General features: G+C 65.8%; 1 protein-coding gene across 1 annotated transcript; it reads right to left on the bottom strand.

Moving 5' to 3' along the window:
- Window positions 1–1,226: 1,226 nt before the first annotated feature.
- Window positions 1,227–20,954, bottom strand: MMP17 (matrix metallopeptidase 17; the record flags this gene model as incomplete). The annotated part of the gene is made up of 10 exons (XM_080821005.1): window positions 1,227–1,552; window positions 2,070–2,327; window positions 5,918–6,070; window positions 6,185–6,267; window positions 7,315–7,414; window positions 8,763–8,939; window positions 9,611–9,894; window positions 10,343–10,472; window positions 11,264–11,396; window positions 20,811–20,954. The coding sequence occupies 10 exons, from the start codon at window positions 20,952–20,954 to the stop codon at window positions 1,227–1,229; spliced, it is 1,788 nt and encodes a 595-aa protein (XP_080677131.1).
- Between the last annotated feature and the right edge of the window lie 1,754 nt (window positions 20,955–22,708).

Below are 22,708 nucleotides of genomic sequence, written 5' to 3'. Positions count from 1 at the left end.
GGGTTAGGAAGGGAGGAGCCCGCTGGGGAAGGCCAGCCACACCCGTCACAGGCCGTCTCTCCTGACTGTGGGGCGCACCTCTCACTGCCTCTCCAGGTGAGGGGGCGGTCCCCAGACTAGCCGCCCAGCCGCCTCCCTGCACTTCCTGCTGGGTGGCTCCCTGGTTTTGGCAGCTGGTGTCCCAGACGCCTCCCCGAGAACAGGCACCGTCTCGCTCTGCACGTCCCCTCAGAGCAGCAAGCACACGGGGAGGGGCCTCGTCAGCGAGCCCGGGGCGCACACGCCCGAGCCCCCGTTCTGAGACCCGCCTGCGGGACGCAGGCTCCTGTCCCGGGACTGAGCCTCAAGTCCCCTGCCTGGGATATGGGTGTAAGGACCGAGGGACAGGGATCGGGAGGTGCTGGACAGGAAGGGGTCAGCGAGCCCCAGCGAGGAAATGAGCACGGCACAGGCCTCTTCCTGGAAGCCCGGGCCCCTCCCAAGGGCAGAAGGGTCTGGGGCCAAGTCTGCCCGGCCCCTCCAGCCCCAAGGACATTCACCCTGCGGCCCCCGCCTGCAGGGCTTCAGGGAGCCGAGGCCGAGCCAGGAGGAAGCAGGGAGAGGTCGTGTTTGTCTGAAATGTGTCAAGAAGGGGGTCGGCCTCAGCCCCAGCCTGGGGGCTCATGGGTGGGTTGGAGGCAGCTGCGGGCCCACAGGAGCGGGAGTCGGGGGTGGACAAGAGCCCCCCAGGGGTGGGCGGAAGCAACAGCGGCCGCAGTTGAGGCGCCAGACGGCGTTGGTTGGTGCTGGCGACGGCTGCGGCTTGGCTCCGCGCAGGCTGAGGTCCCCAGGCCCGCCCGACGCCCGATCCCGCCCCGCGTCCCCGGGCTCATCCCTGCGTCCTGGTGGTGCGGCGGCAGGCTCCCGTCCCCAGCCTGGCCTGGCGAGCCTTGCCTTGCCGGAGTGTCCCCAGCTCAACAGCCGGCAGTCAGCACCCCCGCGCCGGCCGAGCGCCTGAGGGGCAGCGCCCTCTGCCGGCCGCTTCGCACCCTGCGGGGCATGGGGGGTGCGACCAGGTGGCCTCTGCTGGGAGTCGGCAGCGCGTCCTTCTCCGCCAGGCTGGGGCCCCAAGGCCACGTGTGGCGCTGCAGGAACTCTCGGTCCGGGCACCGGAGGGGTGGGGGCATCGCCCATGTTCGGAGAGACCCCAGCCGTGCCCCCTCTGCCCTCTCGCAGGCCGGCGGCGGTCAGAGCGCCAGGGCCCGGGCCGCTGTCCACAGGACGCTCGGGGGCAACAGCAGCGAGGCGGCCAGCAGCGGGCCTGAGGCCCCCGCGGGAGGAGAGGCAGCCGAGGTGCAGGAGCAGACCTCGAAGGCGTCCTCGGCGCGGCTCTGGCCGTGCTGTCCTGGCTGGGCATGGGCCCTGGCCTCTCCGCCCGCGGCCTCCGGGTCCGCCTGCGGGTCGCTGCAGACCAGCCAGTCCCGCGCCGTGGACTGCGGGTACCCGGGGGCTGCCTCCAGCTCACCATCCAGCACCTTCCAGTACTCCTTGCCGCGGAAGAAGTAAGCAGCACCTGGGGGAGCAGAGACTGTGAGCTGTGGCCCCGTAGCACGCAGGGGTGAGGCCGAGGGAGCAGAGCGCAGGCCAGCGGGGAGATGGGGGAGCGGCGTCGGCCACAGCGGTCTGTCTCAGCTCTGATGGCTCTCTGCGGGCAGCCGGGGCCTCCCAGGGAGAGCCCGGGGGGCCTGCCAGGAGACAGGGGGATAAATGAGAGGAACGCTCGCTCTCTCACTGGATGTTTGTTGAGGGCCTACTATGTGCCAGGCCGCTCTAGGTGTTGGAGACAGAGCATTGAAAACAGAAAGGAAGCATCTGGCCCCATCAGCAGCCCCTGTGCGAGGGAGATGTGTTCTCCCCTCTGCCAGGCGGGGCTGCACCACATGGGCCTGAAGCGGGTGACCAGGCTGTGTCTGCGGGGTGCGGGGCAGGTGCAACGGCCCTGGGGCACACAGGTGCACGAGCCGGCTCCCAACGAGCCCGCCCTGATCCCCGTTCCACCGGCAGGGAGACGGAGGCTGCGCGGGGCTCACCGTCAGACCAGCGCATGGCATCGTCGAGCGTGCGGGGGATGCCCCTCCACGGGGGGCTCCGGGCGGGGTGGCCGGGGTCCATGCGCCGTGTGTGCTCATCGAAGCGCCAGTACAGCTCGTCCTTAAAGAAATAAGTCTTGTCATTGTGGGCCCAGGCGAAGGCAGCGTCGACGCCGCCCGGCGGGAGGCCGAAGTCTGAGACGGGCCGTGGGTATCCTTCCTCTACGTTATTGTCCTTAAATACCCAGTATCTGTCTCCTGGGGGTGAGAGAGAGCGCCGTGGGCCAGAGCTCAGCCCACCCCGCAGGGCGCAGGCTCCAGCCGTCCCTCTCCCTGTTGCCAGCCCCGTGCCATCGCCGGCCCCACCACGCCCCGGGGGCCTCTCGTGTATTTACTGAGCACCTGCTCTGTGCCTGGCACGGGGTCGGCCCACCTGCCGGCAGCCTGAGGACCCGGGTGTGATGAGGCACCCGCTCCACAGACAGGGGACCGACGGCCCGACCCCCAGAGGCCGCTGGGCTCTGACCCGGCGGGGTGGCGGCGTCTTCACGGGCAGAGACAGGAAGGCCACTGGTCAGGGCCTGACGCGGACGCGCGGTGCACCTCTGTCAGCGTTCACACGGAAGCGAGACGTTTAGAAATCACCAAGAACTTGCATTCCACATGTCAAACTGAAAAGAAACGGTTTAGGGTATTTGGGGGGGCACATCCTTGACTGTGCTCTGGGAACACCACTTTGCTGTTCTGCCAGTCAAGTTCTCCCCTCTGGCCCGGCCGTGAGCCGCTCTTTAATACGCAGAAGAGGAGGGGGGAGCGGGGCTGGGGTGGGGAAGGAAACAGGTAAAAACCTTTTGCCAGACAAAGGATTAGAACAGACATTTCGCCAAGGAAGATGCTGAAATGGCCAAAAGGCAACATGGGTAGATGCCTGAGGTCACTAATTAGAGACACGCAAATCAACACCAGCAGGGGGTGTACCACCCACACCCACGAGAATGGCCTCAAGCAGAGAACCGAAAAGACAGTGTTGGCGAGGATGTGGAGAAACCGAGCCCTGCTGGAATGGAACACCGCTGGCAAAACCGTCTGGACGGTCCTCAAGATATTCCACACAGAGGCTCCAGCGATCCCACTTCCGGGGAGATACTGGAAGAGCCCAAGGCGGGTCTCCGAGGGGTGCGGGCGCACCTGCGTTCCCAGCAGCATCACTCACAGGGGCCACGAGGGGGCGGCACCCCAGGCGTCCACGGGTAGGCGGTGGACACGCACCAGGCGGGCCGACCACAGGATAGATCACCTTGAAAAGGATGGACGCCGGGGGAGGGGGGGTCGGTGTTTCCTGGGAAGACGGAAGCGTCCTGGAGATGGACGGTGGTGGCCGCACCCCGTGGGAAGGGGCACGTGGATGTGGTTAAGATGATAACGTTTTAGGTGCTTCTTCTTTTTTTTTTTTTTTTTTACCACAATTAAAACCCTAATTTTAAAAAATCCTTAGCCAGAGACAGGAGACAACTGGACTGCCTGAGTGGGGAGGGGGTGCATGAAGCAGACCCCCACACACACAGGGGGGAGGAGAGCAACTGTGCCCACAACACAAGGGCAGAAGACACGGGGTGAGGGAGGGCTGAGCCTGGCGGGTGCGCTTGCCCGGGTGGGCGCAGCGGACGCTGCCGGACGGCCCCCGCTGTGGATGGGGCGGCCTAGGACACATCTGTCCTCGTCGCTCCGCCGGAAATGTGCGAGAGCAGAAGTCGCTCAGGAGAAACTGCTGGGTGACCTGCCCAAGGGGCGCCGGCCTGGATGCCGCGGATGCGCCCGGGGCAGGCAGACGCTGTGTAAAGGGTCCCGGTGTTGGCCGCTCCCTCCCACCGATTCAGGAAAACACAGGCCCGGAACCGTCCGTAGGAAGGAAAGGAAGCAAACAGAGTAAAATGTGAACACGGGGGTGAAGCTGGATGACGAGCACGCGGCGTTCATGGGCTGTTTCTGCAACGTTCCCAAAGTCCAAGATCACCGCGCAGCGACGGGGAGCCACCTCCCAGCTCCCGCGGGCGCCGTGAGACGAGGGACGGCTGCTGTCTGCGCGGAGGAGGGAGGCAGCAGGTGCGCCCCTCGGCCCCCCACGCGCACCACACGCTCTGAGAGGCGGGGCCCCATCCAGGGAGGCCAACGGGCAGCACAAACGGCATTGCAGGTGGTGTGTCCCATTTGTCTGGCTTTGCTCTTCCTGAAGGTTGAAATAACAGGGGCCATCGACAGGGAGCCCCCCGGAGCCTGGCTTCCAACTCGCCCCGCGCACGGGGACCGGACCCACGGGAGCCGGTGGGGATGGACCGGCCGCCCCAACAGCTCACAGCTGACAGCCACGCAACCCCAACCAGGCGTTGGTAGGTGACAGGCAGGAGCACGAGAAATGTGTGGAGTATCTGCTACCTCCTCAGAGAGACAGGTCCCCCGGCGGGTTGACGGTGCTCCCCCAAACGCACGCCCACTTGGACCTCGGCATCAGACTCACGCAGGAATGGGGGCTTTGCAGGTGAAATTAGTTAAGAGTGAAGTCGCGCCGGAGTCAAGGGGCCCTCACATCCGCTGACGGTGTCCTTGTCAGAGAGGACGCACGCGACAGAGGGGGCGCAGTGAGACACACAGGACAGAGCCCGGAGGGACACAGGCAGGGCCAGGTGGCGGGGCACAGTCGCCCACGCAGCCTCAGAAGGAACCAGTCCTGCCAGCACCGGGCCTGGGGGCTCGGGCCTCCACGGCTCCTCTCCCCGCTCGGTGGGACCTGGACACGGGAAGGGCGGGGGGCGCGAGGCTGACCAGCTCCATCTGCCCCGCTCGCCTGCACTCAGCTCAGGCCCCAGGCGGCCACACCGTCCGAGAGCTGGATGCTGGTGCCGCGGGGGTCTCTGGATGTTCAAATGTTGAGAAATAACCCCAATCTAGAAGACCGTGCCCTGCAGGTCCCACCTCCCTGCCTGTGGCCTTGGGGTGCAGGACCAGGAGGCAGTGATTCTGCCATCGGGGGGCCCACGGTATGTGGCTCCGGGGGTCCCTGGGTGGGGAGGGGTCAGCCTCTGGAGCCTGCACAAAGCTGGGCTGGACAGCCTGGGTCAGGGCAGGAGTGTGGCTTCAGCCCGGGGAAGTGGGGTGGCCCACCCCAGAACACAGCACACAGAGCAGCGTATGTGTGACGCGAGGCGCCCTGCCCGAGGTGCCCACACACCCATGGGGCTCCTGCCGCAGGCATCCAGCCCGTGCCCCAAGAGCAGGCAGTGCCTCCCCAGTTCAGCCCAGGGAACCCTGCCCAGGGAGCGGGGTGTGGGGGGGCGAACGACACCCAGCGGGCAGCAGACCGTCGTTGTCATCCACAACCACGGGGAGCCCGTGGAAGATGTGGGACCTGGGCGGGGCTCCCATGGTCAAGAGAACAAACCCAGCTCCCTCCCCGTGGGCACACACCTGCGCTTCCGGGCTCCCGCACCCCCACTCTGGCCTCACCCCCTCCTTGGGTATCTGGGTGCCCAGCAGGATGGTTCTTGCCTTTGTACTGGCCATTCCCTCTGCCTGAACGCTGTCCCCTCAGCTCTCCCCGACCCTAACTCCCTCATCACGTGCAGGTGCCAATTGCCTCCTGTGGGAACGAGGGGCGATCCCTGCCTGTGTTGCACACCCAGCAGCAGCCATGGCCATCAGGGTGTGAGGACACAGTAGGTGCTCAGTAAATACACTCAGGCGTTGTGCCCATGAGTGAGCTGTCCCCGCCCTGAGCAAGCCGCGGGGCTCCCGGGGCACGGCCCAGGCTCCAGCAGCCCCGCGGGCAGAGCGCCGAGTGGGGGTCCGCCCACCTTTGAAGAAGACGATCTTGTGGTCACTGGCACGCTCGTACACAGCGTCCACACTGTCCAGGCGTGGCGGGAGACCCCGCCAGAACCGGTGCATCTGCGCCGGCCGCAGTGACACCAGGTGCCCATCCCGCGTCAGTCGCCAGAAGTACTTTCCTGGGGGGACAGGGAGGGCGTGGGGCTGCAGACCACCCCCCTGCGTCTGCACGAGAGGGGGCCACCCTCCCATCGGTCAGCCACTCACTGGGCGCCTGACCTGGTGGTGGTTACCTTTGAAGAAAAAGGCCTCCCCGCGGATCTGGGCCACCGCGTCGAAGTCCGTACTGCAGCGGTGCGGCATGTCCTTCCCGGGCCTGGGGGCAGAGAGAACCAGGGGGCCTGGGGAAGGGGCTTGGGGGAGGGGCAGCGGGAGGGGTGCCTGGGGGAGAGGCAGGTGGGTGGGGGAGAAGGGGATGCTGGGGCTGGGGGCAGAGAAGGGGAGAGCGAAGGGGGAGGGTGTGAGGGAGGGAGAGGTGGGGGCTGGGGCAGAGTAGGGGAGAAGGGAGGGGGTGGGGCAGAGAGAGGTGAGGGCTGGGACAAGAGTAGGGGGGTGGCTAGGGAAGAGGGAGGTGGGTGAGGGCTGGAAAGAGAGAAGGGGTGTGGGTAGGGGAAATGGGGTACTGGGGCGGAGGCAGAGGGGGGTGGGTGGGGGAGAGGGGATGCTGGGGCTGGGGGCGGGGAGAAGGGGTGGGGGCTGGGGGCACAGACCCAGGCAGGTTGGCAGGAACCCCCTTCCTGAGCCGCTCTGAGGAGCTGGGCTTTACGAAACCCCGGAAAGAGCCCCCACATCACCCCCTGCAGGCTCGGAGATGCGGGACGATGGTGTGTGTCAAGACAGAAGAGGGATGGGGCGCCTGGGGGGCTCAGTGGGTTAAGCCACTGCCTTCAGCTCAGGTCATGATCCCAGGGTCCTGGGATCGAGCCCCGCATTGGGCGCTCTGCTCAGCAGGGAGCCTGCTTCCCTTCCTCTCTCTCTGCCTCTCTGCCTACTTGTGATCTGTCAAATAAATAAATAAAATCTTAAAAAAAAAAAAGACAGAAAAAGGAATTAAAAGGAGTTTTGTGTGTCAACGACACTTAATAACTAAAAACCCACAGCCTGCACCCCTTTTCCGGGGTCCAGAGTGCAGAGGGAGCGGGGCATCGGGGAGCATTACGGGGTGCATATCTGGGATAAAGGTGAGAGGTTCACCACCTCTGTTGCCCGGGGTCGGGGTGAGCAGGTGCCCCTCTGCTGTCTGGGGTTTAAGGAAAGGGATGTGGCCCCCGGAGCTGTGGTTTTCTCAGAAGAGCCTGGAGGCTCTGAGCCACAGTCAGGGGTGGTGCCGGCCACAGTGTGCAGACCAGGGCCCACGGCTTACGGGGAGTTGGACCGATTGTCGGGGGGCTCTGGCAGGAGCGGAGGCTCCTCGGGCTCCAGGGCGTCTGGCTGCGCCGTGGGGGACACAGACTCCCGCACGCCTGTGGAGACAGGAGGACGCATTAAACCTGTGAGTCCACCTCCCTGCAGACCCCACCAGCTCCCCGGGACCCCCGTGCGGAACTGCGGCCACTGGGAGGCAGGCCCGACACGTGAGCGGGACCCAGAGCGTTGCAGCATGAGTAGGAGACACGTGGGTCCCCAGGAACGCTCCTTGACCTCTATCCCCCCAGGCTCCTTCGTGGGTGCAGAATGAGGTTATCCCCCCGACCCCCTCGTGGGGAGAGAACCCAAAGAACCAAACACAGGGTTACAACCAAAACTCATCTGTGAACAAGCACAGCAGCCAAAACGGGGGAAACGCCCCAAGTGTCCACCAGCTCGAGTGGACAGATAACGCTTGGCCACCGAGGGAAGGCAGCGGTGGCGTGGGACGTGGGTGGGTGGCGGACAGCCTCGGGGACAGGGCGCTCAGGGAGAGAAGCCGACACAAAAGGCCACGCAGGTGCATTCCATTTGTGTGAGAAGTCCATGGCCGTGCACACAAACAGAAAGGAGGTCAGTGCTGCCGGGTGGGGGAGGGGGGAACAGGGGTGATGAGGAATGTTCTGGAACCAGGCAGAAGTGGCAAATGGGCAACACTGTGATTGTGGTAAAGGCCACTGACCTGTATGCCCTGAGTGGTTAATGGGGTACATTTTACCCTAGTAGGAGAAGCCCAGAGGCAACCGAGGGCGGAGGGCACTGGGGAGCTCGCGGCAGTGGGGGAGGGGCTGCCACGAGCAGGATGGGAGCAGGGTCTGGCCACGGTGCGGTGGGGGGGCACACCGGGGTCCAAGACCAAAGCCGCACATGGGGATGGGACCACCGTCTCTGGCCCAGGCTGGCAGGCTGGGGCCTCCTGTGCCAGTCCCTGACGCGTCCGCAGCAGAGCAGGTCCCCAAGGCAGGCTCTGTCGGCTGCCACCCAGCCTCCCATCTGCAAGTGGGGATGGCCGGTGCTCCCTCACAGGTGGGAAGACGGGGAGCCGCCAGGCACACGTGTGGTCTGCACAGGCCTGGGGCGCCGTCCGTGCCCACCGTGGTCACCGCCGACAGCTGTCTGGGGGCCGGCCCGGGATCTCGCCCAGGGCTCAGAGGCTCCGGGGCGAGCTCTGTTAGCAGGACTGCAGGCCCCGCACCCAGGAAGCCCGGCGACAGGCCGTTTCCTCACCCCACATGCACGGGGGGCGCAGCTAAGGTGCGCCATTCAGAGTGTAGACGCTGAGCCCGCGCGGACGGACAAGGCGGAAAAAGCCCTCCTCCTAGGGCGTTCTGTGCGCTGGGGGTCCCCTGCCTTTCTGTCCCCATCCCTGGGGACTCCGGTGGCTGACTCTGGGGGAGGACTCACCGTACAGCTGCCAGACCCGCACCCTGTCCTCGTAGGGAAGCCGGTAGTGCAGAGGGTCGCCCACCGGGCCCCGGTAGTAGGGCTGCATGATGGAGCTTGTGGCCGCCACGTGGCTCAGTCCGATGGCGTGGCCAAACTCGTGGACAGCCACAGCAAACAGGTCCGTCTCGTGGGCATCTGGGAACACGGGGAGCAGTGGGTCAGGGGAGGGACGGCCAGCCGGGCCGGGCCACAAGGATGGGACAAGCCTGTGCAGAGGCTAGGGGGCACCCATGGGGAGGGGAGTGATGTGAGGAGTACGCTGTCCTGGTTCCTGCCGAGGCCCTCCAGGGGTCTACGAGGGCCTCCTGGGCCTGAGTTCTGAGTTCCCGACATGCAAAGGGCCCACAGGTGCTGTGGGGTCCTTGTGGATTCCTCAGGCTGGGACCGGCTCCCCCCAGGCCGGAGTGTGGACTGACCCCGCAGTGGCCCCCATCTCTGGGCCCATATCCGTGCCCTGGGCCACATGGCTCCGCCCCTCTGCCCACCTTGGGCCTGGGGGCCTGTTCCAGGGCCGGTGGGGCTCAGGGAGCGAGGGGACGAGCGCGCGAAGGCCCACAGAGGCTTACAAGCTTCCGCCGCCTCTCGGAAGCTGGGACCAAGGTAAGGACCAGCCCGCTCAGCCCATCATGGGGGAGACACGTCGAGCCGCGCCTGTGAGCTCAACACCAGCCAGACATCTGGATGGCGGGGGGAGGCCGGCCTCCCTGCGCGGGACAGACACACACCGCTCTGGGCCTCGGGGGCTCTTCCTCCCCTGGGCCTCTAACCTGGGGGGGTCCCTGGGACTCAGCCTCAGCCTGACACACCTGAGGAGCGGAAGGCCCAGGGTTCGTCATCGTCGAAATGGGCGTCCCCCGCGGCGTGGTGGTCTCCGGGGAAGAAGGCGTGGGCCACTGTGCCGCCGGGGCCGTCGAAGGGGTAGGCGTCGTTGTGGTCGGCCGTGGAGAAGTCGATCTGGATGTCCGCCGCGCTGCCCGCCACCTCGTGGAAGTTGAGGGGCGTGATGTCGCTCCAGACTTTGAGGGCATAGTGCATGAGCGCCCGCACCGTGTCGCGGCCCAGGGGCGAGTCCCGTGGGAACGTGCGGACCCTAGTGGGGTGGGGTCGGGGACCAAGGTCTGTCCACCAGGTGCAGGCCCTGTCTCCACCCCAGGCCGATGGCAGCTCCCACATCCTTCCCCAGGGCTGCCCATCCAGGCCTTGTTGGGAAACAGGGTTTTGCGGATGGAGTTAAGAGTGAGATGAGGCCTCCTGCATGGGGTGAGTCAGAGGGCACAGCGGGGGTCGCAGGGACCGGGGAGAAGGCTGCAGTGGGTCGGACGTGGCCAGCAGCACCCAGCAGAGAGGCTGGGGGCGGTCCCCCCACCGGCCCGCCATGGAGCCTTGGAAGGAGCCAGCCCCGCGAGCCCCGGACCTCCGGCTTCCAGCCTCCGGAACTGAGGACACACTCCCCGTCCACGAAGCCTGGCTCGCGGGGGCTTGCTTCGGCAGCCCCCCACACTGGGCCCCCGGGGGTCCGGCCGGCGCAACCCACCCACCTCCAGGACAAACTCCGTCTGCTCCATGTGGTCGGAGCTGGAGCCTGGCGCCTCCTCCGCGCTGGGGCTGCGGCTGGGAGGTCGGGGAGGGAGCACCTCGGGGTCTTCATCAGCGCCAGGGTGGCCTCGTCTGCAGGGGTGGCTGGGGGTCAGGTCCCCTGGACCTGGTGCCAGGCTCAGGCCCTCTTCCCCATTCCCTACCCAGGGCTCCAGCGTGCCAGGCCTCACCATTGGGGGAATGTCCACAGGGGCCATGCGAAGCATTTACTAACCACGGCAGGGCCTAGACCCATCGGAGGGGTCGCCGCGGGGCCCTGGCTGTGGGAGGCAGCACGGCCCCGACCTGCATCCCACAGGCCGAAGCTCCCGGCAGTTCAGAGCACAGGCACCTGACCAGCTCTGCTGTGACATGGACATTCACGCCTCCTCCGAGGCCTGGGCACAGAGGCTCTCCCTCCGCCCATGGAAGGGGCTCTCCAAGCCAGGGATTTGTTGCCAACACGTAAAAACTGGTGCGCTCACATAAACACCCCAGATTTCCGGTTTCCCGTGGAAAGCTGCAAGTTTTGGCTGCACAGATCTGCCACTTGCACGGGACAAGAATCAACTGGGACTGTGGGTGGCAGATCCTGCCCCGACAGCTGGCCCCCTAGGTCCCCATGGGCTCAAGCGTGTGAGACCCTGCTGGATGGCATGCAGATGGGTCTGGGCACAGCTGGCTCACACTCTCCCCACACCGCACCCACATCTGGGGGTGGTGAGCGTGCTGGGGATCCCATGTCCTGAGGGACAGCGGGCCCAGCCCTAACCCCACTCCCCACAGGCAGGCTGGGGAGGGCCAAGGGCCCCAAGGGGCGGCCGGGGTGGGGTGGGGGGGCACTCAGGGGAAACCCCACTTCCCACCGCCACTGGAGGACTGACCCAGGATGCCGGTGGCCTCCAGACCTCCGAACCGCTGCATGGCCGCAACGGCCTTGGTCAGCTCCTCCTGTATCTGCAGCCGCCCTGCTGTGGGGTCCGCAGGGGGCAGGTAGCCGAACCTGCTCAGCCACTCCTGAGAGCAGAGAGCAGAGTAAGGCGCGGAGGTGGTGGGCTCAGCCCCACAAGAAGAGCTGCCTGCCCTTGAGGTGAGGGGCAGGCCTCTTCCGGCCCTGATCACCACCAGCCCCGGCCCCCCATTAGTCCACAGGGCACCTCGTGCCCTCGCCCTCTCTTTAAGTTACTTTATGGACAGATGCTGGAGAAACATCTTCATAAACTTGATGCCCCTTAGAAGGGGTGAGCTTATGCAGTGCACCACCTGTACGACTGTCCATGGCAGCCCATCCCACCTCACTTCTCCTAAGCCAGGACATACCCAGGGCACACTTGAGAAAGTGAAATGATAAAAAGGTTATTACATGTGGCAAGTGCCAAATTCAGGCCCAGAGCTGCCTTGGGAGGCAACAATCTAGGACCCGAGGTCTGAAACCCACACTGAGAAGGGCAGTAGGCTCAGACTTCGGCTTTAAGAATCTGGTCATGAGCCGCCCGACTCCGAAGCCAGGCTGTCTGGGGGCAAATCCCACTCGGCCACCAGTTTCTTGGGCTCCTGGGACAAGTCCCTCAACGCCTCTGGGTGGTCTCCTTGCCTGTGGATGTGAGGGTACCATGAGTTAGAACACGGAAAGTGCTCACAGCAGCACCTGATGCAGGTGCTCTAAACTGCATACATGGCGTTGTCAGGGGACGGCTCTGCCAAAAAGCGCACTGGCACTGGGGTCCCCTGAGCCAAACAGGAATGGCAGGTGACCCTTCCCCACGGACACAAATAGAGCCCCCTCCCCAAGCCCCAGCACCTTCACCCCTGTGGGGGGATGGGGACAAAGGGCGGCGCTGACACCATTCATTGGGGGAGCCTCAGCTTCAACCCCCAAATGGTGTCACGCCCACTTCCTTGCCTAGGTGACATGAAAGCCTCAGGCCAGGTCGATGGCGGTGGGCTCCCCAGAGGGGGAGGACCCATAGGTGGGTGGGGGGCAAGGTTGCAGGAATTCCCTGAGCCCCTCCCCTCCCAGGTCTGGCTCCAAGAAAGGAAGCAAACTGCACGCCTCTTTGTTTTTTGGTGGCTCACGTATGCTACCTGCAGGGTCCCCGGAAGCTTCTGAGTCTGTGGCCCCTGCGAGTAGGACCCCTGCCCGGAGGCTCTGCCCCCACAGGGGGCCCAGCAGGTGCTCGATGGGAGGGAGTCCACACTCCTAGAATTCTCAGGAGCTTCAATGGACCAGGAGGAGCCACCTCCATGATTTGCATACAATTTGCACACACCTGCAGAGAACCAGCTAGATTCCTCTCTTTCCAGGAAACACAGTCTTTCCTGGGTTTCTCTGTTCCTTTAACCCCTCAAACCCTTATTGGCCCAGAACCGCCAGCCCTGACAGAAGACCCCTTAGAGACTGTGCAGACCTGGGGCCCTCGGAGGCTGTCGGACAGGACTGGGTAGTGGTGACAGTGACTTGGTCCTTGATGGACAGAAATCAGGAGACGCTCCTGATTAGAGGGGCCTGAGGAGTGATGCCCTATGCTCAGACAAGGTGGGCATCGGCTGAGACAAGCCCACCTCCCCACCCTGCCCAAAGATCTAACCCCCCTCAGGGTTAAATCTTTGCCATCCTTGAACACCCCTCTTCCTTTGGGAGGACCCCCTTCGCATCACTTGGAACGCATTAAGGCATGTCTATCTCAGGCTCCAAGATGGGCCATGTCCTGCGACGAGTACCCGGCTAGGCACCAGAGATACTCAACACAAAACATGTATATTTGAGGCTACACACGTTTTTGGGGAAAATTTCACAAATATTTGAAACTTGTGATTTTGCAGTTTTCTTTCTGAATGTCAACACACACACACATTTCAAAGCCCTGCTGCTCAACACCACAAGGCTGCCTCCTCCAGGAAGCCCTCAGGAGTCTCCTGCCATACAGGATGCCACGCAAGGGTGCCAGCCCCCACCCTCCTCAATGGGGAAGGGTCCATGCTAGCGGGTGCCTTCCCCACCCCAGGCCAGCTGCTTCTGACAGGTTGGGGCTGAGGCGTGAGAGAGAAGGACCGCCCTGCCCCGGCTGCCTGGCCTGTGGGTCAAGGTAAGAGCTGGTCTCTGCACTGAGAGGCTCCACGTCCCCCCCGCCCCCCACAGGGTTCTGCTCAGGAAGGAGTCCTGGCGCCCCATTCCCGGGGTCTCCAGGGAAGTCTGGCAGGAGACCCCCATTTTCGGGCTTAGAGAAGCCAAGAGCACTTCAGGCAGTTTTGAAACATTTGCCAATGCTGAAAAGCAGGTTTTAGCCGCGGGTCCGAGTGGCCAGCCTGGGTTAACTTGCAGAAGAAGAGGCGGCTGAGTGCAGGCACGGCCCCGGACAGGGACGGCTGCCCCCAAGGTCAGTGGCCACCCCCACTTGCCCTGGCCCTGGGAACACTGCACCCTGCAGCACCCCCGTAGTGCGGGACCCTGAGATGGGGCCGAACCCGAGGGGCTGGCCAGGGAGCCCCCACCCGCAGGCAAGGGCTGGGGGTGTCTGTGTCCTCAATCACACTTCCCACCTGCCCCCAGTGTGGGCCCTCCTGACGACATCAGCATCACAGAGCAGTCCCGTCTGAAGCCCCAGCTGCTCCTCCCTGGGGCCCCCAGAGGCCCCTGCAGTCCTGGGGGGGAGGCTTCTGGGTCCATTCCTGGACAGTGCAGGGTGGGAGGGCCGGAGCACCCCACCAGCTGGCCAGGGGAGATCCTAAGGAGGAATCTGACAGCAGGATAAGCCCCTGGTGGGTGTGGGGGGACGCTGGCGGCCACTGGCCCTCGGGTGGCCAGGGGGATGGCACTGGGCCTGCCAGCCCGTGGGGTCCCTGCTCAGGACAGCCGTGGGTGGAGGCCCAAGTGTCTGGAACGGGACAGCCGGGGAAGGCTCGGTGGCCCCCGCAGAGGCAATGAGGGGTCCTGGAGGAGAGGGGGCGGCTACGACCGGGCTCCCTCCACCCGCCAGCTCATCTCCATCTGGGGAGGAGACCGGTCAGTTCCCGAACGGCCTGGCTTCCTCTCCTCCAGGGCAGCGCTACATTTTGAGGCCCGGGAGACTAACGGTGCGAGCGGCGGGGGCGAGCGGCGGGGGCGTTAACCCGGGACGCGGGCCGCCGGGCGGGCGAGCGCTGCACCGGTTCTCGGGTGGGGGTGGCGGGGGTCGCAGCAGGGGCCAGACGCTGCTCCTGCCTCCTCCTCGCGGGCACGCGCCGCGGGGGCCCGTCCCCACCCCGCCCCCGGGGGTCCCGGCACCCCCAGTCGCTACAGAGCCCGCGGGGTGCACGCCCAGGCGGCCCCTCCCTCCGCGCCCACCCCGCCCTCCCGGCGCCGTCGCCACGGCGACCGCGTCTCCAGGGCAACCAGGCTGCAGCCGCGGAGGTGAACCTTCCAGAAGGCGGTGGGGCTGGGAGGGAAAGGGGGGGGAGGGGAGGAGAGAAGCAGGGGTGCCCCAACCCTGCAGCTGCTGCCCCAGCGGGGAGGATCCCCAACAGCCGAGGAAATGAGCTCTGCCTCCTCCCAGGGACCCCTGAGCTGAGCCATTACCACAGATGGGGAAACTGAGGCTGGGGTCATGGTGCCTGGTGCCAGGCCCTGGCAGGACACGGGGCAGTGCATCAGACTGGCCTTTCCCGGTGCGCCCACGCGGCCCCAGGCCTCTGGGTTTACTCTTCCCCTGTGTGCTCATCACAGTTAATACCGGGGTGTCCAGCCAACAGGTCCAACTGCCCCCCCACTCTTCAGAGTCACAGGGAAGCGCAGCCCTGGCCCCAGGGCAGCCCCAGCAGGTGGGCACCAGGAAGCCCAGAGGGATGGCACTGAGCTGCGCTGTCCTGTGTCTCACCAAGCCCACAAACAAGAAGTGCTTACTGTGTGCAGGGTCTCATGTGGTCCTCCCCACTGCCCCACCGTGTGGCTGCTGTCGTCCCCACATACAGGTCACAGGTGGGGGCCTTTATAAAGCCTGTGGTGACCAGGAGACCCATGATCCCCTGGAGCCGGGCCTGGGTGCCTGTAGGTGTGCCAGGGACCATGGCCGCGGATGGCTGACCCGTGGGCCCTTCCCCTGCACAGCCCATCTCCGGCTGGACCCCCCAGCCTCTGGGGGGCGGGGCACAGAGAGCAGGTGTCGTTAGCATTCGCGGCTCTGCTCAGATGACGGAACCCAGGCTCAGAGGCCACCATGGGGCCGCGCTGTGTGCAGATGCCAACCCCCACCCACGGCAATGTGGCTCAGGAGCCGTGGCGCTGGCAGGCAGTGGCTTCAGAGCACCCTCAGGCCCCCAACGCTCAGAGAATGCAGAGCAGAGCCCGGCCGGAACCCCCACGGTGCCAGCTCGCTGCCTGCTCGGCGCACCCCCACTTGGCACCCATTGGGGGGGGCAGCGTGCCCACCACCTCCACTCAGCCCCTGAGAAATGCGCCCCCCCACCCCATCCCATGTCCAGCCAGCAGCGGAGCCCGGAGCGGTGGTCTGGCGCTGTCCCTGTCTGGCTTGTTTTGCCTCGGGGGCCGTTATAGATCCCGGAGGGGAATGACCTGAGAGGTCCTCAGGACGGGAACCCCTGTGCTTGTCCTCCTCTGGGAGTTGATGGCGGGAGGCTGCCAGGGGCCCAGGCCCCAGTGTCAACCCCAGTGTCTTCCCCGTGGGGATGCTCCTAGGTCCCCCCCTGGACAGCCCCCCATTCCCTGTCCAGCCATCTGTCTCTCCCAGGCTGGGCGCTGGCTGGGCCGGGCACCCTGGGGACAGCGAGGGCCTGGGAGAGCCCACCCTGCAGACAGGGCTCCAGGCCCAGACAGTGTCCTAGGACAGAACAATGCTGAGCAAACGTAGCAACAGGGACACCGGACTGTGACTGTGTCATGCGTGACCATCTTTAGCAGAAGTGATCCCAACAGCCAGCAGTCACCGAGAACTCCTCCGTTCGCTAACCACTCAGTGCTCATGACACCCCTCAGGGCAGAGCTCCATGAGGCCGGGGCGCATCGCCTGCAGTGTCCAATCCATGCCTGGCGCACAGCAGACACTAAGTAAGGACCTGCTAAATGAATCCGATGAGGCGGGCACCATTATCCCCATTTTACAGATGGGACAAGGAGTCTACAGAGATTAGGACATGTACCACAGTCACCTAGCAGCACGGGGCAGGGCTGGGACTGGAGCCGGGGCGGGGGGGGGGGGGGGGAATCTGGCCTCAGAGCCTATTCCCATAACCTCTGTGCTAGGAGGGGATGTGACAGGGTGCAGGCACTAATTAAATGGCGGTCGGGGCAGATGTGTCTGGCAGCCTGACAGCAGGCTAAGACCTGGAAGATGAGGAGCTGGTCAGGTGACAAACCCTACAAAAGTTCAGGGAGGTGGGCGTGGCAGATGCAAAGGCCCTGGGGCAGGAAGAAGCCTGGGAAGTTCCACGGAGAAAGGAGTTCTGTGGATTATAGGAGGGAGACAGATTACAGAAGCCGGCCACCAGGAAGGAGTGGGACCTGAGTCTGTGCGAGTGGGGAAGTCGGGCTGTGCGTCCTGCCAGACCACTCTGTTCTGCCCCTCCTGAGAGCAGGACAGTGCTTGGGGGACCCCGCAGGCTCTCAGCTTATGGGGAGCAGATGCCTCACCCTCCGTGAGCAAAGCACAGACCCTACACCCAGAGCATCTCACTAGAAACTCAGACCACCGCCGACAGGCAAGAAGCACACACCCTTGGAAGGCACTGTGTCAACCCCCCTGCCAGGCCCCAAATCCTGTGCAGCCTCCTCTCCACACACCCCCATCCCCAACACGCAGGCCGCTTACTCCCTGCCAGCGCCGTGGAGAGGACTGCGGAGGCCTCACCAGAACATCCCAGCAGCCCCGGCTCACCGACAGGAGCCTGAGGCCCCCGGGCTGGGTCCGGACCCCCCTGTGTCAAGGGCCCACATGAGAGAAAACGCATCCTAAGTCCCCAGGCCAGCTGGTCCACACCCCAAGGGCACAGCCCTCCCCACAGCGTACTGGCTTGAAGGACAAAAGCCCCACAAAGACTTCTTTCAGACTGGCCTGAAGCCCCGAAGACAGTGGGTGCTGGGGGCAAGGACTCCCTGCGGACAGCACGCCTGGGGGGGTGCTCGGGAGGGCTGGGGTGGGGGTCTTAGGTCCTTCACATTTAAATTCAACCTTCCACAGAGGTGCTGGCAGGAGCTTTCCCTCTCCAAGGCTCAGGACAAAAGCGGGCTGAGGGCAGGTTGCAGGCTAGCTCTCTGCCCTGGGGGTGAGTGCAGTCTGGCCCAGGCCCAGGTGTCTGTCACTGAGGTGTGCGAGGGACAGTCCCTGTCCCAAGCCAGGTCTGTGACCTCAGTCCCGAGGGCGCAGGGCCCACAGGCACCCCTGGGTGCCGAAACTGAGGAGTAGGGACCCAGAGGCCACTGGTGAGGGTGACCGTCACCCCTGCTGCAATCAGCCCCTGGGCCCGGAGGGGGACACGGGGCTCACACTCGCTCTGAGGTCCTGGCTGGCGACCAGTGTCGCCACTGTCCAGCCTCATCCTGCCCATCCCCGCGGGGCCTCCTGGGGCCTCCTGGGCCATGGGAGGGTCTTGCCCGTTCCTGGCCATTCTCAGCCACACACCGGCCACCTGTCCCGGAAGTCAGCGACCACAAGCTCCGCCAAGATGCTGCGTGGTTCGGGGCCCTGGGAACTTTGTGGCTACAAGCAGAAAGCTGAGCAGAAACTCCAGGGGATGCCAAGACACGGGGCATCCCCTTCACACTGCCCCCGCCCGCCCCCCCCTTCCAGGCCCGGGTCCCACCCACTCATCGGCAGGTGCCAGGTGCCAGGTGCTCCCAGCACTGCTGCCGGCTTGGCAGAGTAGCAGCAGCAGCCTGCACGTCTGTGCCCAGGGCTGGCTGCAGGATGTGACGTCCGGGTGAAGCGAGCGGGGCTGAGCGCCGAGCGCGGGCAGCCCCAGACATCCCGGTACCGAGCGGACTGCCAAGGGAAAACAGCCGGCGCGGAGCCGCGGGCAGCGGCTCGTCACCCACAAAGATAGGGGCCCAGGTCCCCACGTCCTTTTGAGTGCCCAGTCCACCTCCAGAAGGATTCTCAGGAACAGAGGGAGGGCAGGGAAGATGGGATTTCTCCCGCAGGCCCCTCCGTGTGGCCCGGATATCGTGCCACACTGGGAACCTACCCAGAAATTAAACAGGGAAAAGCTGGGGCCCAGAAGGACTCCAAGCCGACAGCCCCGGGGGAGCACAGCGCACTCCTCTGTCCTGCGCCCCGAAGGCCCCGGCTGGGCGCAGCAGGACTCAATCCGGGGCTTTGTCCTCCACTAAAGCCGCGGGTGGGCTGGGCGGGCCGGCCTGTCCCGGACACCAGCCAGGGCTCCAGACCCGCTGGGCTCAACTCGGGCAGAAGCTGGTCACACTGACAAAGGGGCCCTTCTCCTCCCTGGCAGCCCCAGATCTGAATATGCAGAGTCAGTGGGGCCTGGGCGCGGGGCAGAGGGGGGTGGGGGGGTGGGGGGTGCTGGTCTACGGAGGGGACGGGGAGGAGCCCCCTCCTCCCCGTAAATCCTGCCTGGGAGACTTCTTGCACCTCCGGGTCCGGGGCTCTGAGCTGTCATTCCCCAGAAGGCCGCCAGAGGCCGCCCTCCACCCACAAACAGGGCAGGAGGTGGGCAGGCAAGGCCACACCAGGAGGGACAGTCCTGCCTTCCCTGGGTTGGGGGGCCTCTAGGGTCGGGGCAGAATCCTCCGCTGTTTCCCCACAGGGCCAGATGCCGGGGCCCTACTGTCTCTGGGGCTCCAGGCTGAGGAGCCCTATCCCCCCACCCCTCAGTGCACCCCCCAGAGTTTGGCCCAGGACTGCCTGCCCCCATCCCCCTGGAAGCTCTGGGGACCCCGGGGAGGGAGACGAGGAGGTGCCCAGGCCCTAGCTGGGAGGAGTGTGCCCACCCACTGTCTCCAGGCAGGCAGAGAAAAACTTGAGAACTGCAGGGGATCTGAGAATGAACTTGGCCCGGCAGGGACTAGCCTCCCTGACCGCAGGAGGTTGGAGGTGGGTCCTCCTTAGCCTCCGGAGCAGGGCCTTTCTGGGCGGGAGAGAGGACCCCGAGACCTGCTGCCCCCCGATCAAGCGCCCCAGGAGCGGGTCCAGGAAGCCCCCAGCTACAAAGGGGCCCAGAGAGCGTGAACTGAGGCACCCCAACTTCAGGGCAGTTTGGCTGCGAGGAAGCCCAGTGTGGGGTCCCTCAGACATCTGGACGCCGTCTGCAGGGACCGCGGCTGCGCCCTCCCAGACGGCTTGGAGAGCTTGGCCAGCTGGGCGGGGGTGGCCCCAGCCTGTTTCTCAGCCAGAACCTGTGGCCAAGTCCTGCCAAGTCTACGGGGCTGCGGATGACTCCCAACTGCCCCCACCCAAATGCCCCCGCCTGCCTGAACCCCGCCTGCAGCCGGCAAGTGCCCACGGCGCTGGGAGAGGGGTCCGGCCGGCACCCCTCAGACACTGCTGCGGGCCGTGTACGGGGGTGGGGAGGCCGTGGCCCCCGCGCATCCCCGCGTCTCGGCGGAGTGGGCAGCAGCAGGGGCGGAAGCCCCAGAAGAAATCGTTCGGATCCAGCGGCCCCTCGAGCCCTCCCTGGCTTCTCGAACCTGGGGACGGCGACCCATAAAGTCTGAGCTCAATCCTCCGGGTCCAGAGGAGTCTGACTGGGGGAGGGGTGCGGGAAGAGGCCACTGCCGCCGCCCCCAGGACGGTTCCCAAGGCAGGGAGACAGCCGGCGTTACGGGAGGGGGCGCTGGGGACGGCGGTGGGGCTGCATCAGAGCCTGGGAATGGAAGGGGGACCCCATCAAGCTCAGACAGGGCCAAGGGGGCGGCCGAGCAAGGCTGGCCGCCCTGGAGGCGGAAGGGGACAGGGAACAGGGCCAAGATTCATGCCCAGCGGGGGCAGGGGGCCGCTTCTCTTGCTCCCCAACACCCCACGCCGAGCAAACTCGAGAGCCACCGGCTTTCCGGGGCGCCCACACTCCGCAGCCCCGACCTTTCCTGGGCGGTGGGTGCGCGCCCCTCCCCCCGCCGCCACTCCCACTGGGAACGCACGCGGGGCGCACTGCCTCCGGCGGCTGCGCCGGCTGTCCCACTCGCCCGGGGTACCTCTTCGGGGCCGCTCTAAGCCGCGCACAGGGCTCCGGCCGGAGCCTCAACCTCCGCTGCCTCCGGCGGCTGCGGCGCGCGGCGAGCGCAAGGAGCCGGGAAGGCACGCGGCGCCCCTTTCCCAGCCCCGGGTGCGCGCGCGTCAGCCGCTCAGCCTGCGCGCCGGCCTCAGCGTTCCGCCTAGGAAATGGGTCCAGGGCTCCCCGACCCATTCCCGCGCTCCCGCAGGCGCCGAGGGGCACGGGCGGGGTCTTCCCCAACCGCGGGACCCCGCACGCCAGCCGCGCACTCACCACTCCGAAGCTGAGGTCCTCCGCGCGGGGCGCGGGCGCGCCCCAGGTCCCGCGGGCCGCCAGCGCGAGCAGCAGCAACGGCAGCGGCGGGAGCCGGGGCCGGGGGGGCGACGGGCCGGGCCCGGGGGCAGCGCGGCGCCCCATCCCGCTCGCGGGGCCGTCGGCAGTGCAGGTCCCCGCGCTCCTGCGCCCCGCTACGCCCGGCTCCCCGCGGCCCTGCGTCTGGCTCCCGGCGCCGCTGCGCCCAGCTCCGCGGCTCTGCGCCCCTGCACCCCGCGCCCGTGCGCCCCGCTCTGCTGCGCGCCGCTCCCGGCCCGCCCGAGCCCGGTGCACCGCCTCCCAGCGGCGGGGCGGGGCATGCTAATATATGCTAATCACCGCCGGCAGCGTTCGCCCCGCCCACCGCCTTAAAGGCCCCGCGTCCCGCGCGGGTGCTCGGACCCCACCCGCGCCCCATGCCTCGCGCGTGCACCGGGGACTGGGGCTGCGGTGGCCGGAAGGCAGGAGATTGCCGAGTGTCCCTAGACGGTCTCGGGGCGGCGGGCGGTGCGCGGACGGGGTGCCCCCCCGGGGGCTGACCCGGTCCCCCCGCCCACCCGCGCGCTCCGCGGACCCGGACCCAGACCCGGAGCCCGGATTCGCGGTCACGGCTGGGCACCCCAAGCGGCAGTCGCAGCACGCCCTGCAGACGCCTGGTGGAGCCCTTGAGCCGCGAAAGAAAGGGGTGGCTGCCGGGAGGGGGCGACCATGGGGGCGGGGCGGGGCGCTGTCGGAGCGCGAATCTCCTGGGGTCTGGGCTGGGGAGGAGGGTGGGAATGCTGACGTTTACTGGAGCTCAGAGTGCGCGGGGCACATGTCCAGCCCGGCGCCTTTATCATCTCACCGGCTTCTCACAGCATCACGTGTGATGGGAACGGTTATTCCCATGTTTCAGACAAGGCAACTGAGGTCCAGAGGAATTACGTAATTTGCAGGGCGGGGGTGTTGCTGCGAGGTTCGGAGTTCAGATGCAAACGTCCCCACACCTGAGTGAGATTTCTCATCCTGCTGGTCTACAACGGCTTCCCAGCCACGGCCCCTTCACCCTCTGGTCCCCGCTGCTGCTGTCAGATTGAGGCCCTAGGTCAGGGAAACTGAGGCCCAGGCACTTCCGCTGGATCCCCATCACCCAGTCTGGGGGGGCATGGTGAGGGCTGGTTTCCAGGCAGAGCCCCCCTTCACCATCCTTCCCTGTTACTCTTAGAACCTCAGTGGCCCCTTTCAGAGCGAGGAGACTCTGCACCTGCTTCGGAACGGCTCTGTACTGACTGATTGAGACCCCTCGCAGCGAGGCAGCCCCGCACACACTGACCCTTCACCGGCACGTCCCCGAATTTTGCTCATGTGCATCGGGACAACCTGGTTGCCAGTGGCAGAGACCAGCTCAAACAGGCTGGTCAAGGAAAGAAAATTTAGGGGTTTGTTTGGCTGGGACAGCCGGGAGCACACTGAGGGCAGGCAAGGCTGAATCAGGTTGCACAAGGACCAGATCAGAACTCAGCTCCTCCCTCCATTTCTGCGTTGGCTTCATTCTCGGGCAAGGTTTCTCTGAACGGCAGCCAAGATGATGCCGGGCAGCTTCAGCCAACATCCTTGCCATGGCACGAGCCCAGCCACACACAGACCCACAAGCCACAGACCCAGGGCCATCTTTCACGGATGATGTGGATTGTGTGTTTGTCCCTGAGTCAACCATGTGGCCGGGGGATGGAAATGAGCTGACCTGCCTGTGTAGCCCATGGGAAAGAGGGGGTTTTCTAAAGGAAACTGGAGGTGCTGCAGTCAGATTCAGGAAGATGGATGGCAGGCAGGGCTGGATCAAGGAGCTCAGAAAGGGAGGCCGGAGCAGTCCACCCTTG

The sequence above is a fragment of the Martes martes genome (assembly GCF_963455335.1).
Source record: "Martes martes genome assembly, chromosome: 13".
NCBI classification, from domain to species: domain Eukaryota; kingdom Metazoa; phylum Chordata; class Mammalia; order Carnivora; family Mustelidae; genus Martes; species Martes martes.
Note: the sequence above shows the minus strand (reverse complement) of the source record. Positions and strands in the feature narration are given on the sequence as shown.